Source organism: Labrus mixtus, chromosome 1 (assembly GCF_963584025.1).
Source record: "Labrus mixtus chromosome 1, fLabMix1.1, whole genome shotgun sequence".
Taxonomy (NCBI): domain Eukaryota; kingdom Metazoa; phylum Chordata; class Actinopteri; order Labriformes; family Labridae; genus Labrus; species Labrus mixtus.
Window position 1 is genome coordinate 12,776,654 of NC_083612.1, and position 13,425 is coordinate 12,790,078.

The 13,425-nt window shown below is 40.3% G+C and overlaps 1 protein-coding gene across 18 annotated transcripts in view; it reads right to left on the reverse strand.

The window, feature by feature from the left end:
* The window catches only part of neo1a (neogenin 1a), a 167,340-nt gene extending 158,131 nt beyond the window's left edge, over positions 1 to 9,209 (reverse strand). For 10 of the 18 annotated variants that reach the window (XM_061030579.1, XM_061030541.1, XM_061030532.1 and 7 more), the window contains exon 1: positions 8,579 to 9,208. In XM_061030579.1, the coding sequence (XP_060886562.1) occupies positions 8,579 to 8,672 (94 nt within the window). In that variant the 5' untranslated portion in view covers positions 8,673 to 9,208. Of the gene's footprint in view, positions 1 to 8,578 lie in introns of all 18 variants that reach the window. The other 8 variants (XM_061030615.1, XM_061030568.1, XM_061030524.1 and 5 more) reach the window with 2 other exon arrangements.
* Between the last annotated feature and the right edge of the window lie 4,216 nt (positions 9,210 to 13,425).

The following is a 13,425-nucleotide window of genomic DNA, read 5'->3' on the forward strand; positions in this document are numbered from 1 at the left end:
ATCATCCTCCCAAAAGGTCAAGGACTGCAATCTACATAAGGTAAAGGGCCCACATAACTGGGGAAAGGTTGTAGGGTCTGCTCCTATTACCATAGTCACAAAGGTGTGGATTCAAGTGTTCGAAAACTAAAATAAACCCCTCATGACATCTTGGTCAGACATTTTAATAATTTGTATGCAGATCTTGAAGGCAATAAAGACCTAGCCAGAATCACCCGGTTTGAAATACTGGAATAAAACAAGCCTCAATACGTTTTAAGGGTTGACTTTTTCATCAACAGGGAGATTTCTCACCACACTGCTTCTGGAAATCAAACTTAAAGGGGCAGATATCATTTTCTATTACCAAGTTCCGGGTTACTTTATGCTACAGCTGTGTCATTTTGATACAAAAGTAGAAAAGACATCCGTATTTCAAGAAAGAACTGCTGAGGGACGCGTTTAGTCAACTGTGATGGTCCAAGAAAGCAGAGTCAAAAGAGAGGGCCAATTCCATTACATCATGGGCAGTGCATTATAAAGGCTTTAAGCGGTAATTTCACCATTTCAGCTGCTTCTCTTGACCTCTGTTAACTTCAGATGAGCTCAGACTTGAGGAGAAACTGGCTCCAATAACTCTGTGAGAAGTCGGTACAGTGCAGTCAGTGGAGCCCCATGCCAGAAGGGAGCTCCCAGTGGCACAAAGGAGCCTCTATCTACTGCTCAACTGCTTCAAAGACTCATTTCAGCTTGGATTTAGCAGCAGAAACATCAGTTAATGCCCAGAGATTTTTTTCCAGGGGTCACCATAGCAGCAGGTGACATCAAAATAAAAACCTGGGAGGTTGACTGGACAGGCTCCAGGATGAGCTGAGACACTAGTTGATATATTAAAACAGAGCCGACACTGGTCTTACCACTAAACCCTAAATATTTTAAACTGTAAGTCTGAGACTCAACAATCCAGAGTTCTGCAGTGCTTTGCGAGCTGAGACAGTGCCATGGAAAAGTACTGCGTATAGGACACAAAAATGGCACCTTCTTGTATTCTCACTGAAGTCCAGAGAGGTTTCTATGGATGTCCACTCGCAGCAGCTCATAATCTTTTGAAACACAAGTCATCTTTGGTGGAGTTAGTCGAGTACCGGTGTCGATTTGATTGAAGCATAGCATCTATTTGTGGAAAAATCTCACCAACCCTTGCCAGTACATGCGTCAATATTTCCCAATGGGAGACTTTATTTGGTTTGTGTGAATCTTATAAAACTCACATTTTTAGAAACCAAAACCATACAACTACCAATCACTATGCAATACACAGCTGTGGGCAACGCTGCAATTTAGTCTAAAACTAAACAAAGACTTTCGCAATGAAAAAAGAATCCCTATAATAATATAAGCAGTGTGGTAAATGAAGACACACTTTTCATGCTCTGTGTCTCTCTAAGTTCATGCTGACCACATACTAATCAGTGACACCAAGGTTTCTAGCTGCCGCACAGAATAACCCGAAGGCTCAGTGGAAACAGCCTGACTTCTGCCCCATCGCCTCTGTGAAAGTAGGTAAACACTTGCCGATGAGAGAGTGAGTTCATGTCAGGAAACTCTCTGAACCTTGTTGATAAAACAGCTGTTCAAGCCCAGATGGGTGGCACACGCCTATGCAAACACCCACCCAAACATACACACATATCCCAACAGGTCTTCAGCTGCCAAGAGACACAGGCAAGGCACAAGATGATGGCAGCCAGCTCGCTTGAGCGGGACTCACAATCCTCTCTCTGTTTCCGACTGCCCCACAGTCTTTCAGCTCATGAAAAGTTCCTTTGAGTCAATGAAGGATCAGAGGCTCTGTGTGTGCACACGGGTGATTGATACTTTATGAATGTGTATGTAAGATTTGGCCCATATTCACATGCTGGTAAAGGGAATACTGGTAATATGACATATAGTGAAGACAATGATGGTATTGAGGTAAGAAATAACATCCGTTCAGCCCTAATCTGACCACCTCAATGGGATCCATTCTAACAACTCTGAGTTTGTAAAATCAACATTCAAATTGCACCGTCCATACGGGACAATTATGGTGAACAAAAATCATTGTATTGGAAAAGCTGAATTGATTCTTGTTTTGCCTCCATCGTCTTTGAAGCACAAGCTACTTTACAGCTGCACTACACATTGATCGACACCATTGAGAAGCCTTTCAGGTTAATTCATGGCCCCCTGGATGTCCTCCAAATCCACGGCAGAGAATAAAATCACGTCTGAGAGCTGCAGGAAACCAACAGGTACAACACAACCATATGCTTTTCTTAAGCTGTCTCACAACATCAGTCTTTCTTCATTTACGATATCTGCTCCCAGGAATGAAATCCAACACTTTACAATTGCATTAAATATAATTAAATATAAAAGGTTCTTTAGAGGAGCAACTGACTCGGAAAGCAGCTGCCAGGTTGAAGATTTTAGTTTTTGCACAACACTTAAACTCATGGACAAAAGCTTGAAATTTGGTTTAATGATTTTCAGCTTTTTACTCACTTACTTTGAACAGTTCTCACAAAATGAGACTGCAGTTTTGTCATCGTTCAAGTTCATAATGTCTCTGTAGAAAATCTCTTTGCCAATACAGAAAAATCCCACCGGAGATCGCACATTATTTTGTCATTTTATCAACAGAAAGGCTGGATATCGTCTTTGGAATATTAAGGTCTGACATCACCGATTTCAGCCGGATACCCTTATCAAACAATCCCAAAACTTCATTATTGGATATGGATATTCAAAAAAAAAAGATTAAACCAGCTTTGTCCTTCAACTTCTTGTCCTTCAACGTCTTACCCGAATTGCCAAACAACCTTGATTAGACATATACAACGAACATTTAGATGTTTAAAAAATGAGAATTCAACTATTTGAAAAAGCTTATTTTACTGGAAATATCGATGATATCTAAGCCCGCCCCCCCAAAGGGCTGTAAAATCAGTCCCGTGTAGAACAGAGCCTTGCACTCATTAGTCCAGGCTCTTCTGACAAGCACAGCTTGCATGTGTCATAATCTGGAGCAGCTGCTACTGACAGGAGACACCATGACAGGAGCTGTGCACAACCAAAATAGTAAAAGTTTGAGGAACATTTAGGGGAGGAAAAGTCCTCACAGCATTGCTGAGCATTTCTAAGATTTCATTGGAGGCAACAAAGTCCATTCCTGTCAAGGATCTGCTCGAATGCCAGGCCAGAAAATATCAAACTGTCTTTGCATGCAGGACACTTTTAACAAGGGGCGTGCACTGAAACACAGAAGCAGAGAGTTTGTTCTATTTGCAGTAAAGACAGAGCAATGCCACACTGTCCAGTAAAACATGAACAACTGTGACTGCAGTCAAGCACAACATGAATATTAAAGAGTCATTCTGAAGGATTCACTACTTGCAGTTCAGACAACTTGTTTGTGTCTCAGGTAAAAGCGTCAGTCAAGTGTTACGTGTGGGGGGCCTAGCATAGCGGTTATGTCGCATGCCCCATGTACAGAGACAGTAGTCTTAGTCCCAGATGCTGTGGGTTCGAGTCTGACCTCGGCCCTTTGATGCATGTCATCCCCCAATGCTCTGCTCCTAACATGTCCTGTCTCTCTTCAGCTGTTCTATCCAATAAAAGGCAAAATGTGTTGCATGTCAGAATAATTCATATTTGCTTTGATTTCACATTTACAGGACAAAGACTTGAAAAGGTTTATCAATGCATCGAATCAGATACCCCAAGGATTCTTATGTTGGTTTCTTTTACAATGATTGTTTTAGTACATTTGAAGATGCTTGCATCTGCAGTCTTTGAAATTCTACCACAACAGAAACGATATATTTGGCAATTACGTCAATAACGTCTTTCCTATTGCAGGTGTAACTGAATGACTGTAACAAGTCTTGAACAGCTAAAGAACATAACATCAAAAATGACTGAGATGACGAACTAGACTCTTATTGACATGTAGACATAGCTTTAGTCTACTTTATATTATTTTCTCACACTGCTGCAATGTGTGTTAGCTCCATGGAAACTGAAAAGACGGCGCTGTCCCGTAGGTCATTAAGCCCGAGCATCATTCAATCACAGCAGAACAGGGAAGCCTGGAGAGCAAGACAGACCACTGTGAATAAGACATTTTGCATTTCTTTCTATTTTCAGAAATAAAAGCAACAGGAAACAGAAATAAGCGAGGCAGGCGTGTTTCCAGCCATGTCTCGGGCAAAAGGTAAAATACAGTTGAAGAAATGCTCCTCAGGTTGTTCTAAAGTCTCAGAGGAGTCATCAAACATGGACGCACAGACATCTTTATGGCCTCTTGACACTATTCAACTTCTTTAAACTCGCAGCAAGTTTTTTTTTTTTTAAAGCCTTTTTGTTTGGACATGAAAGGGCCAGCAGCAGACACAAAGAAACACACAGCAGCCAGATTGGAAAGGTGCCGCGTCCGACATTGTTCTTTTAGTCACAGCAGGAACACCTCAGAAGCTGAGAGAAGTTGAGCTTTCAAGAAGAGTTCACTTGATGTGAACTTCTTTTTGTGAGCTGAACAATCACAACACGGAAAAGACTGCGTTTCAAAGTACAGAGAAACTGATGGTTCAGGACAACAACTATATCTATTCCCCCTTTGCACAACATTAAAGGAAAGGTTTTTCCTTTTTCCAGGGAGCAGCTTCCCCTGGATAATTGATTAGCAGAAGGGAAAAGCCTTTATTCTGAGAAAGCACACAAAATGCCCCGATGAAACTGACACCGCTGCTATAACTGTAGAACGTTTTAACATGAAAATAGCTAGGTTCCAGTTACTTGAGATCCCATAATTACCCGTGCTTGAAGAGAAGTTTGCTTACACAATTTCTGAAGAGAAAAAAAAGCTTTGATAATCTCTGTGGTTCAGAATATCTGACATATAAATTTGATAGACATTTCTTTAACAACTGCAATACATTACAAAGAATATTTTCAGCTGCTAGTATCTATAAGCAGGATGTTGTGGAACCAAATGACACAGGTGTAGACACATTCACAGCATCTAACCTCTGGTGCCTTTCAGAGAGCAAAAATACTAAAGAGGGACATCTTGAGGCTCTTAATACATTTTTCCAACGGTAGCATGTAAGGGACAACATGACAAATGTTTGCTGCAGTGGAGAGACGGGAATATCATCCTTAAGTCCTGTTTCTCTGCAGCACACCACGAGAAGCAGCTCTGATAGAGGCAATTTTATCTGAGGGGGGTCAGCAGAAGCCACGGACTTGTTCCTAATCCTTTCTGGCTTTTAACCATGACCCTTTCCGTCTCTAAACTGACAACAGCCCTTCTTTTACTACCGACAGAAATCAGCAGCCAGACAGCCCCGTCTACACAAATACACAAGGGGCTATTAAAGCCTGTAGGATTTATGGTTTTAAACAACATGTTGAATGTTTCTCAATAAAAATTTAAAAAAATGCTTTATGTGACCTACTGCAGATGTGTAAATGTTTAAAACAGTGGCAAATAGATCGTTTCAGTGGTGTGCATTTTTTCCATGCTGCAAATGATAGAGACCTTGCTAAATACTTTATTGCATCTACAAATGAACAGATCCGCAGTGTTAACACTGTATAGCTGCTTTTGCATAGCAGTCCAAGAGCAAACAGACAAAAAGCAATACGTCAGAAAAAACACCAACAGACCCACTGGTTACAAAAAAAAGTCAGCTGAACCATTAAACCTGAAAGCAGGTGATTACACTGAACCCAAAACACTAAAAAAGATGCACCAGCAGATGTCACGCCATGTATTCAGAGGATATTGATCCGTCTTTAACCCTGCCAATTACTTGTGACAAACTGCTGTGTCTGTTGGGGCAAATCATTTCAATAATTGCAGTCATTTTAACCCCGAAAAAGCACAGAACGAGCTGATTTCGCAGCTGAAAAGCAAATAGGAAAAAAGGAACAAACAAGTCGTTGTTTTTTTTTTTCAACCAATATCTCGCACTACCGACCTTGCAGAGCCACCTATCACAATGAGCAGCGACAAAGTGAGCCTCCAAATCAGTGGCCACGGCAGTTCTGTAGCATTTCCTAATAGGGGAGGTTTCATTAGTGAGGCAGATGAATCAAAGACTTGGCCAAGTAGCAATTATTCGTCTCTAGTGGATGGAGGTCATTAGGACTTTATGAGCTATTGGAGCCCATAAATAAATGATCAGTAAACGGCAAAACGTATACAACAGAGACAGCAGGTGACTCTGCATGACAACCCTTTTAATCTCATCCCTACACGATGTGTACATGTGGAATAGATTCAGCTGTTTTAGCCTGACGATGTAGTTGTAAAGTTCATCTGTGTAAACGTCCAGAACAGAAACATTTACAACATGTTGCTCTCAGATTGTGCCGGTTATGACTGCACTATGCACTATTAAATTCAGGATGAACAAAGTATCCAACTATAAGCCTTCTGCTTTCACACACAAACTGGGACGTAGGCTCAACCAGGCATTTCCAAACACAGCGACACAAAAGGTGGTGAAGTATGTTCTTAGCAGCAGAGTCCACTGAGAAATGCGCCAAAGAAAACACAGATTTGTTTATGAAGCCTGGGTAATGTTGCGTCTGAGGTGGTCTGTGGGCCTGAAAAAAAAAACCTGGTGAGTGGTCTGTAAGAGCAGAGAGTGGTTGCCAAATGTTTACACGTTTCCGCAAGTTATTTGCATTGTCCGCTGGGAGACAATCAGCACACAATCCCCTCCCGGCAGGATTGCAGAGATAAGATAGGGTCTAAATGGATTTTACACTCCTCTAACAGGGACTTGTTTACAAGAGATAAACTTTGGAGGTATTTCTTAAAAGTTCTAACAACTTTTGAGCGCTACAGAGGAGGAAGTGGTAAATGAAAAGCTGAACTCCGAAAAGGTTATTTCAAAGTAAAACTTGAAAAAAGTGAGACCATGTATCATGCCTGTCCCCAAACTGAATGAGACAGACAGAAAGTCCAGGCTTCAACTCTGCCAACTTTGATAAGCTCTGACCACAGCCAGAACCTCAAAGCAATGTGTTTTGAATAAACAGATATTTTCAGAGAAGGGGACCCCGCAATTAGTAATTTGAAACTCTCTCTGCGTGTGGGTCCCAGTCCAATTCTCTGGAATCAATCAAAGCTCCCAAAGGAACTCCCTGGTCCCCTTAATCTCCTGGTTTTATTACTTTCCAGACAGTCAGCCTGTTCACCCTACCCCCATCTCTCTCTTTTGTACTGATCTCCAGCAAAGCCAAGGAGGGGCTTTTTTTTTTCTCTCTCTCTCTCTCTCTATCTCCCCTTCCACCACTGCAGAGATCTTTTCATGCAGGAGAGGGTCTTTCATCAGGCTCCACACGCAAACACCTAGCACCGGCCTGTCACTCCAAGGCCTGCTGTCTGCTTTGCACATTCATCTTTCTTTGTAAGTAGCAAAATAAACAAGAAGCTTTCAAGTTTTGTTTTTACACACAGAAAATACTACTTTGCATATCACATAAGCGATGTGGGGGGGGGGGGGGGGGGGGGGGAAGAATCTGGGCCATGTTGCACAAGAGTGAATTATTTTCATAATTTTCCCAGACCACATGCTGCTGTGTTTGATAACGTCTTAACAGCTTAAGTGATAAAGATATGACTCTGTCATGATGGGGTATGTGATAAGGGCTGGAACGCCTTTTTTTTTTCTCCACATGAGTCTCCAATTTATCTCAGACACACACATGGCTCTGTGTGTGTGTGTGTGTGTGTGTAACAGTCAAACACAGGCTCAAATCAATACATCTCACATCAGGAATCACCTCAGCGAAATGTCTCACAACAGCTGGAATAAGACAGAAAATGAGCTACACACTGCAGAACAGTCCACTGTCCTAACTTCAAAACAATTAACAGAAGAAAATGAATTGGGTTCTGTTTATCCATCAGCTAAACATGTATTGACGCCCAGGTAATGAGATGTCTGCTGGACTGATGATGCTGGCTTATTACCTGACAGTGAGCCCTAATGAGTCTTTGCATAGTGTGTGTGTGTGTGTGTGTGTTTTCTTTCCAGATTCAAGTTACTGCCATCATTTGCGATCCCATGACAGATGCATGATCTCATTCCAACAAACAAAATGTGCTATTTTTTTTTTTTGCCTTTCAGGTCCACCTGCAAACATTTGTGAAACAAACTCTCCCGCATGTCTGAATGAATCATTTGAAAAGACAAACCAGAGAGAGAGAGAGAGAGATCTCGTCAGCCTCTGTGCAGACAAAAGGACACCAGTGTGAAAAGCGTGTTGCTTTACTGCTTCAAACAGGGCTGCTCTTTGATTAAATAGGGTGGAAAAAGTAGCCTACTTTTAAAGTTGACTTAATGGTGCAACAAGAGCTGACCGAAACACAGCAGATTTAGCCTCCTGGCTCCATGTTTGATTTTCCAACAGCTTGCATTCCGTGCGTTTCTTTTCTCTCCCCCCCCCCCCGTCAACTAATGCAGGTAAGTTTCTCCAACCGAGGCGTGAAGAAGCACACGTACAGCACAACAATTGGCAGTGTATTCAAGGGATTTACCTTTGTCGACATGCTTTGCCGCGGTGGTCTCCGTGTGGAAGAGAAAGGTGAGACAGAGGAGAGAGAGGAGCGACAGAGCTCCCCGCTCGGCCATCACTTTTCACGAATCTTTGCAGGCTTCAGGAACCCCGGAGAAGCTTCCCAACAAAAAAAAAAAAAAAAAAAGAAATCCTTACAATCCAAGGCCACCTCCTGTGAATGCACAAGGGGGAGAGAAAGAAAAAAAGTTCAAAGTCCTAAAATGTGCAGAACCATCCGGAGCCAGGTAGTTTTAAAAAGTAGCCGGATGAAACATGTAGCTGTGAAAGAGAGAGCCGCAGGTTAGGGGGAGACTGTTTTCTCAACTTGGTCGAGGCAGAGGTCGGTGGAGAGAAGAAAAAAAAAAAACACTGAAATCAATCCATTGCCACGGAGGCGCAGCGCAAAAGGCGAAACCGATTTGCGGGTGACTGCGCACCTACGCGCCGACTTTACGACTCCGCTTTGTGACAAGCGCGTAAAAAAAAGCCACAGAAAAGGGCTCGGTTTGAGAAAGATAAGATCCGACCAAAGGAGAAATCTCCGCCGCGGCCAGCTCACTGCTCACGGACGGGACGTAAGAGAGCAGCGTGTTTGAAGGGCTGGATCTCTGCTGGCTCCCCGGAAAACAGGGTGTGGAGTCACACGGAAGTTTGGATCCTGGCTGCCTTTGTGCTCAGGCTAGAACTAAAATATGGTGTTGGATTTCGCTCCCGAAAGAACACCTTCATTTCAACAGACTGCAGATATAGTCTACCTGTAAAACAAAAAAAAATTCGCCGCCTTACACTTAAATGATAAGAAGTGATTCTTTTACTTCAAGCCTAAAAAAAAAAAAAAACAAGCACAATATTTCCTAAAGATTTCAGAGTTATCAAAGTCTCAATAACACCAAAAAAAATCTGTTTCAGGCAGGGTGCTCATGGGCGGTTCTAGGCAGGGGCCAACAGGGGCCAGTGCCCTTGAGAGCTTGGTCCCCCCCCTGTGGCCACAACTCCAAAAGGAAGAGCCCCCCTAATAACACATACACAGCATTTGACTCACAATCTAGTATTAAAAACTTTTAATTAAACAAATATAAATCATGGTATTTAATGATGTGCGCTTTTATTTGGCATAATATTTATATATTTTTTTAAAGCGATCATCTTTGTCTATTTTTTGACCTGGGTTTAATGTTCCCCTCTGACAAAACAACTGGCCCCCGTTTGGGCCCCCTCAGTAAAAGTGGACTAGAACCGCCACTGAGGGTCCTACTTAATTAACCTGTTCATTAACACTCATTTTGTTTATGTGCGAACATTTAAAAACATTGTCTACGGAAGTATAGATAAAGATGTTTTAGATTAAGTGTTGTTAACTTGTCTTCGCCCCTCTCAAAAGCGCAGTTTAGTCGTTTGAAGGTCGACTAGCTAGCAAACTTTAGCACTGAAAAGCTCATGTTCCACTTTGTCAATACATATTGTTTGACCTGAATTACAAATATTCACTATTATATATATTTATATCTTATCTGAACCTGAACAAAGATGGCAGCCGGAAACGGCATATCTCTTCGATGTATGAAGCAAGAGCCTAAAAGAGTAATTTATGAAGCCATCAAAATAAGAGTTTTAATTTTTCATTTTAACAAACGATGAAAAACTCATAAGTTCAAAGTTAGCCAATAACAATATAAAAAGCAATTGATACACGCTTGCCTTTCTTCCAATCCCCCGGCCAAAGATAAAACATAACTTAATGTCTTTTTAAATTTTGCTTTGTTGCCTAGAGACTCCAAAATGACGCATAATCTCACAAAACTCTAATCTCTCCTATTCCTAGAATATCAGGCTGACGTTATGCTAAATAAAACAATGATTCAAAATGATGTGTCACTGAAGTAGACATTATTTTTCCACATAAAAAACATTATTTTATCCATTAATTTGTGTATGTTTTAAACATTATATTGTATGTTGTAAATCTCAGACATTAGAGTTTATGTGAGATCATTATGAGCAAGTTAAAAATATGGAGTTGTCCTGGTCCTAAAAGGAAAAGTACAGCGATTAATCTGAAAAGCAGTAAAACATTGTCTTTTTAAAGTAATTCTACAACAGCCCTCTTTCTCCAGTTTTCCTTATAGTTTAGTGAACCACAGGAGATATTTTTACCCTTTATAGGCTCATTTTGAGATTAACTAGCTATCATACTGTAGAAGTCAAGCTGCAGTGATACATTCATATTTAGGGCAGCTGTTCTCATATCCAGTTTATGAGTTGATATAAATAATGGGTACAATTACTTTCCTGTACAAATAAATGTGCACAGAAATGCAAACAAACACAGTGGCCAGCATCTGTAACTTGATACCAACAAATGATGTCAAATGGAGACATCAAATCAGAAGATGGGATTTGGTTGTTTAAACTTTAAATGGAGTTGCTTTTCCAATTTATTTGAGAATAGGGATTTAAAAAGAGTATTAGACCAAGGTAAAAATTTTGCAGCTTTACTTTCCCTTTTTGATGAGGCTATATTAAGTTAAAAAGTCACTACTTGTTTGTGGTATAATAGAGCACTATTGGGAATGAGAATAAACATTTTGCTGTATTCTCCTTTAGCTTGTGACCAAGCTTTATGGAGGAGGGTTTGTTTTAAACCAAGTGATATCCAAGCTCAGCTGCATCACCCAAAAGAAGAGTACTTCACTCAGGCACACAGAACAGCTCCCTCCACTGGTGAGAGTAATCTATAACAAATTAATCACAACCATTTCCCTCCTGAAGGTGATGACAAAGCCTGTTTTTCTTTGGTACCTCTGTGGCTGCCCTGGATCAGCTCTCATTTCAACAGTCAAACAAAACATTTCCACTTTAAAATAATGATATTTTCTTTCTGCTTCACCGATTACGGTGTGCCTCAAGGCACGACTCTTGGGACAACAATTTTTTGTTGAAACGTTTGCCATAATATTTATCACATCTTACAAATGAACTCATATCCTCAGGGCAAACTAAATTCTGTTGTTGTTACTTTTTTTTTTTTTTTTACTTTTAGCTGCTGTCAAGGACAAAGTTTAAAAATAAAAATAAACATCCACCTAGGTCATTTTAAACTTGGTATGCCTTTTACTGCCTGAATATATCTCAAGAAAAAAGGACAGCTAGCACAGCACAATTCAGCAGGACTACAGATAGGGAACATATGAATGATTTGCCATTTGTGTACTGCAATGCCTACTGGTGGGCAATAGGGGGCATACAGGCTAATTATGAGTTACTCAAGGTAGAAATATGAATATTGATAAACACATTTGCGTATTTTCTTGTGTAAGTGAGTGATATTTCTGATCCAGTAGATGCTTTACATTTTTTTTAAATGGCACTGTTTGACTTTTTTAAATACTAAGCAACACATAATAGGTTCTTCTTACAGATGTTAATTTCATCAGAAATATTAAACATCAATTCAACAAAATGATACAAAATGATTAATCATTTTACCTTCATATAACCCTTTTTCAATCTGAGAACCAAATGTTTATTTTGCTCATATGGCCATGCATAATATGTTTTATTTTAACTGCACAAGTCAGTAATCAACAAGAATTACGATACCATGTGTTACTGTGTAGTTTTTGCACACTGGTTGCCAATGAATTTAGATTCATTTAGAGTCCCTGCTGTCATTTCAGAGGCAAAGCTGTGTAATTCTCACATGGGTTTGAACATTACTATGCAAGGTCTAGTTCTAGTAGCAGCAGACTTAGATAAGTGTGAGTGCTTCAGAATGACATATTGAGAATTTAATCCTTCTTGGAGTAATTTAACTTCCTGAATTTCAGCAAGAGAATAAAATCAAAACACCTTAAAACACCGGATTTTGTCTTGACAATGTTGTTGTTGTCGTATAAGTTCAGGGTTACCCATTGTTGTACTAGGTAATAGAAAAACCCTTTTTGAAATAAATGTTTTCTTTTTAGTAATCATCCCGAGAGAAAAAAACAAAAGTTGGAAATTCAAAATGTTCTTGCTTCAAATCTTCATAACTTGTGGAGGACAGTAACATAGCACAGAAAGAGTCGTTATATTAGTGTATGTGATGCATAACTGCGTAATGCCACATTTTAAACATGCAATTAAGACATCATTTTTGTACAGTCTGACAAATTATCATAATTTGGCTTGTAGCTGGGCTGACACGACCCGTCATTATAATGTAATAGCCAACATTTGTACCTCTATAAGACTTATTCCCGCTCTGCTGATAAGGAACCGAAACGTTTCTTCTAACAGTACATGAATCCCCACCACAGCCTTTTCCAGTACGCCCTGCTCTTTATAATGAAGCAATATATTTCACAGCAGACCTGCCTGTTAAAGTCAGTTCACATCCTCGGGCCAATTATATTATGAACATGCACACAGCTGGGCTCAAACTCATGTCTAATTCTCCAACGGTGGAGTATTTTTTCCCACAGCCTGTTGCTCTGCGTTATGAGAGCATATTTCTTCCAGATTAAAGAAAAAGGTCTTAACCAAATATCAAATCTCTAACATTAAAGAGACTCTCACGTCATGAATCAAGTAATGGCAACCATGCAGTCAAGGAAATGGCCTTCAGATTACTGCGCGGAAATGACCGTGGATTAAATTGCACTTGTGGCAGCTGTTGAGCGTAATATTTCAAACCTTTCAAAAGAGTTTTAACTCTGTTAAAAGCAGCACAATCCAAAGTATTTTAAAATATAGCCAGGCATTATAATGTTGAATGGATTGGTGTATTTTTGGAGGGCCTGCAGGGATGTTAAGAATGGTGATACCATTTGTTTAACAAGAGGAGGT